The sequence below is a fragment of the Vespa crabro genome, chromosome 6 (genome assembly GCF_910589235.1).
Source record: "Vespa crabro chromosome 6, iyVesCrab1.2, whole genome shotgun sequence".
NCBI lineage: Eukaryota > Metazoa > Arthropoda > Insecta > Hymenoptera > Vespidae > Vespa > Vespa crabro.
In genome coordinates, this window is record NC_060960.1 from 5,286,167 (window position 1) to 5,291,019 (window position 4,853).

Below are 4,853 nucleotides of genomic sequence, written 5' to 3' on the forward strand. Positions count from 1 at the left end.
TCAAATTTTAAATTATTCGAATAACCTTAGTTCCATTCATAAAAAAAAATGGATTAATATTATCTTAAGATCTTACCTACTCTTTCCAAGGATTTCTTTTCCTATTTTTTTTTTAACACGTAAGAGCATTGCCCAATGCAAACATATACAATCATATTGCGCTCAAGTTTGAATTAAAGTAAAACGACGAATGCGTGCTGATCTCATCTGAAAAGATGTCCTTGAGGTTCAATGAAATTTCTCATTCAGGACACTTGGCATCGTATAAGATTGCTCTACTTTCACAACTATGACTTCCGTTTGATCCGGAACTTTGAGATAGCCAAATATTTCTAATATGATTCTAAAGAAATGATATTTGTAATGCTAAGAGTTTTGAGCTCTTATTAAAAACTACGATTATGAATTGAGTAATCGAGTTAAACTAGTATCATATAATGGATCTTCGATATGAAATGAATAATACGGAGGTACGTGATATTTGTTCGAACCGATCCAATCGTTAATCTTAAGTTAAGTGAAGAATTTGCGTAATGAAATCATGGTCGCGCGCGCGCGCGTGCGACGCATCGACTTGTAATCAGAACTGTAACAAGGTGTTCCTGTGCCCTAGGCAGAAAACAACATGACAGTTATACAACCATTGATAACAATTGTAAAGTAATTGATTTACGAGTCAACGCGCACGACTAGTTACTATAATTATATCGTTGAATGGATTGGTGAGATTGCTAAATGAAACGATTAAACAAATAAATACCTATAAGTGGGACAATAAAATAAACATTGAACGTGATTATATTATTCAAAAAATAGGCTACGAAAAATTCAAAAGTGCACGATTGAAAATGACGGTATTCCATGTGGGAAATAAAAATTTTCAATTAAATATTTTTTATGGTACCGAAATTTTGTTTTTTTTCTTCAAGCGAATCCCTGACAATTATTTTCTGTTAGATGGCGACACATCAGTTTCCGGCTCGCTCGCTTTGGTTAGGGAAGAATATTTCGCGGGCGTCCTGAGTTTATGGGTAATATTTCCCAAGATTCTTTGGTGCTCAATCGTGAGGTGTCGAAAATTCAGTTTATCGTGTCGAAATTTCGGTGGCGTATTGATTAAGTGAGGAGTGAGGGAGGACGGAACAAATTTTTCGAAAAGATATGCCGCCTCGCACAATTTTTACGGATTCCGTTGTTGACATACTTATACGGGAAAATGGCGAGAAACACTGTTGCATTGATTTCACTCGTATTTTGAGGTTTACAATTTATTTTCAAAAGATTCTATTGTGTATCATCGTTCCTACAACATGATTCGGAATAAATAATAGACAATCTAACTTAAATGTTCTACTATGATCATTCCGTAATAGTACATTAGGCATTCGAAGAAATGTTCGAAATAACGACGAACCGGTTTACGCGGTAAAAATAATAAATAACATTTTTTTTTTTGCGTTGCGTTTCATTCGCTAGGTATTACCCTTAATTTATACATTCCTTTCGATATTTCTATCTCGAGTTAGTGGAGGTTTCTTTGCCGTTCGATTATCAAATCGTTTATACATTATTTTTTTTTAGCTCCACGCCGGTAAGAAATTATGTCAACACAAGATGAAGAATCAACGGGTTTTATCACGAGTACTATTACTAATCAAGAAGAAACCGGTACAGTTTTACACGAATTATCGGTAAGGGTAACTGTTATTATTTGTAAATAATATATGAAATGTTCATTATTGTGATATTATTACATGTGTTGTATTTAGAATACCTCAGCTGATGTTTTGGGATGTCTATCTGTCATGATCGACGAAGGAAATGCAAATAATGTCCAGGTACAAGAACTTGTACTGGATGAACAATTACTTGGTACAACGCTAACAGCAATAACATTACCTGATGGAACCCAAGCATATTTGACGAACAACTTTAGTGACGATGGTTTGTTCTATGCTAAATTTTATATATTTATATAAATAGAACTATGAATGATTTATTATTTAATGCATATAATTACATTGTATATACATTTTAACAAATTGTAATTGTAGAATCTCCATTTAATGGGGACGCCACTTTGGAATTAGAAAATGGAGAAACTATTTTATTACGAGATTTATCTGAATTTGCGGATGGTAAAACTCTTCAGTTGGAGGTAGATCCAGCTTTTTTGGATGCTCAAAATACTTCTGTAGACATTGCAGAAAATACATATCCACAACTAGAATTTATCAATGGAACGGCATATATGGTTGCTAGTCATTTAAATGTTGGCAATGACTTATGGGAGATAGAAGATGGAAAGTTGAAAAAGAAAGAGCCTAAGATTATAATAAACAAATTATCTGAACAAAAGATACGACATCCTTGTCCTAGAGAAGGATGTACGAAAGTGTATAGTACACCACATCATCTCAAGGTGGTATATTTTCTACGTATTTATACACAATTGTATGAAATTTGAGAATATTAAATACTTACATAAGTATTTATATTAGGTGCATGAACGTTCTCATACTGGACAGCGACCGTACAGATGCACACATCCAAAATGTAAAAAAAGTTTTTCCACTGGTTATAGTTTAAAAGCCCATTTACGGACACATACTGGAGAGAAACCTTATAAGTGTCCTAACGAAGCATGCAATAAAAGTTTTAAAACATCTGGAGATTTATTAAAACATGTTAGGACTCATACAGGTGAACGTCCTTTCATGTGTCCATTCGAAGGATGTGGTCGATCATTCACAACGAGTAATATTAGAAAGGTAAAGAAGTATAAACAATATAAAATCGCGAAGGAGTATTTTCAAGAGTGTATCTAATAAATGTCATATAATTCAGGTGCATGTAAGAACACATACTGGTGAACGTCCATATAAATGCACACAGCCTAAATGTGGTAAAGCCTTTGCTAGTGCAACAAATTATAAGAACCATATACGTATACATTCTGGTGAGAAGCCATATGTATGTTCCATAGAGAATTGTGGAAGGAGATTTACAGAATATTCTAGTCTTTATAAACATCATCTTGTAAGTATGAATTTAATAATATCATAATATAAAATATATAAATGTTTTTCATTCTTTGTATAGGTTCATACACAACAAAGACCATTTGAGTGTAAAGTGTGTTTTAGGAGATACAGACAAAGCAGTACACTTGTAATGCACAAAAGAACAGCACATGCATTAGTTGATAGTGATGATAGTACTGATATTTTTTTACAAGATACTTTAGATGGATCTATTCAAAGCAACAATAAAGAGAAGAATAGTACAATAAGAGAAAATGTAAACAAAACATAATTATAACATATTGCAGCAATCAGAGATTTAATATACTATTATATTTATTTTCTTTCAGAAATTAACAGTTGAAAAAGAAACACAGCTTCAGGTTTCTAAAGTGTCTGAAGACATAACGGATCCTGAACCACAAATTTTATTAGTTAGTGATCCATCTCATATAGCTGCTTTACAGGTTTGTATTAAAAAATGAAAGTTGATATTTTAATATCTATTGTTTTTATTAAAAGAATACAAGTCCATAGTTACAGTGCTAATTTTTGTGCAGCAAATTGGATTGGATGATAGTTTTGTTGATCCTCCAATAGACACAACATTTGAAGGATTAAACATAAAGATCGAAGACATAGAATTTGGTTGGAATTAGTGCATTATCATCAGGGAATTTTGTTTTTTAGTATACTTTCGAAAAATTGTATACAAAGTTCTTATGAAGTAGTATGGTACATTATAAACTATGTAAAAGATTATATAGAAAGTTATAGATATTGCATATAATGTTTACTAAGTATTTAGAGTTCAGTTGATAAATTGTTAAAAGTAAAACTATTTAAATGTATAAAGTCTTCACAATGAGCAAATTACAAAAGTCGGGTAATTAATAATATTTATTAGTTTAAGGAAAAGGACTTATGATAGCGAAATTAAATAGTTACAAAAACAAAAATAACATTATTAGTATATATAGGGCTGTAGGTATGTAAATGTCATTTCATTCGATCATTTTTTTCCTTATCATCATTGTTCATATAAAGGGCACACTCAATGCACATTCGTAGCATTAACGAGGAGAGATAAAAAAATGAAAGTAAGAAAACATTGCATATGATATATCATATAGTAAAATAATTACAATAATATCTATGTTCCTTATTAGATAAGCAGTAATAGTAGTAAATGATGGAATGAATTGGTTATATATTGAAATTTACATTGTTTATTTCTTAATAATGTACAAGTCGGATTCGGATTTCATATTTATGGATTATAAAGCTAAAATGAAATAATGATCATGATTTAGTAATAAATTTTCATAATTTGAATAAACATAGATTTAATTATGTTATACTATTGTACAACAAAACTATTATGTTTCTTGTTTCTATTTCTTTCAAAATAGGAGTATAATAATGTAAAACAAATTTGTCTATTACTTAAGAAGCTTATTTTGAAAATTACCTAATCGCACGAAAATGTTTGTGTAATTTATATTATTCAATTATGAATACTTAAGATTAGCACATTGTGTGATAAAAGCGAGATTTATGAAACTATTTCCTATAGCGAGATTAAGATTTATTTAGAATGTTATGTCTGCAGATGATAGAAACACGAAAGCAGATATCTTTGTAATTACATTATTTTATAATAAATCGTTCAGTAATTTTACACGGTAAAATTTGTTTTTTTTTCCATCTGGAGGAATCATTTTTAGTAAGGAGTAAAAGATTTTTTTCAATGTAAAATTTTAAATTGAATTAAATAGTTGCTCCATTTAAATCATCATCAGGCCGGGTGATATTCGTAGTACACATCAA

General features: G+C 30.6%; 1 protein-coding gene across 4 annotated transcripts; it reads left to right on the top strand.

The window, feature by feature from the left end:
* Positions 1–967: 967 nt before the first annotated feature.
* LOC124425090 (zinc finger protein 76-like) lies at positions 968–4,714 on the top strand. Of its 4 annotated transcripts, none has more exons than XM_046964928.1 (9): positions 968–1,031; positions 1,582–1,691; positions 1,770–1,944; positions 2,055–2,422; positions 2,502–2,771; positions 2,848–3,039; positions 3,103–3,300; positions 3,374–3,490; positions 3,584–4,714. In XM_046964928.1, exons 2-9 carry the CDS (start codon positions 1,602–1,604, stop codon positions 3,680–3,682), a joined length of 1,509 nt encoding a protein of 502 aa, XP_046820884.1. In that variant the 5' UTR covers positions 968–1,031; positions 1,582–1,601; the 3' UTR covers positions 3,683–4,714. The 4 variants fall into 4 exon arrangements, with proteins under 4 accessions (XP_046820884.1, XP_046820887.1, XP_046820886.1 ...); XM_046964931.1 differs by lacking the exon at positions 968–1,031 and adding an exon at positions 1,038–1,476; XM_046964930.1 differs by lacking the exon at positions 968–1,031 and adding an exon at positions 1,038–1,425.
* Positions 4,715–4,853: the final 139 nt, after the last annotated feature.

Bases quoted from the DNA above. Each gene is read 5' to 3' on its own strand.
- LOC124425090 (XM_046964928.1), top strand. From the start codon at position 1,602: ATGTCAACACAAGATGAAGAATCAACGGGTTTTATCACGAGTACTATT. The intron at 2,423-2,501 runs GTGGTATATTTT...TATTTATATTAG, and splicing joins GTACACCACATCATCTCAAG to GTGCATGAACGTTCTCATAC. The intron at 3,491-3,583 runs GTTTGTATTAAA...ATTTTTGTGCAG, and splicing joins CTCATATAGCTGCTTTACAG to CAAATTGGATTGGATGATAG.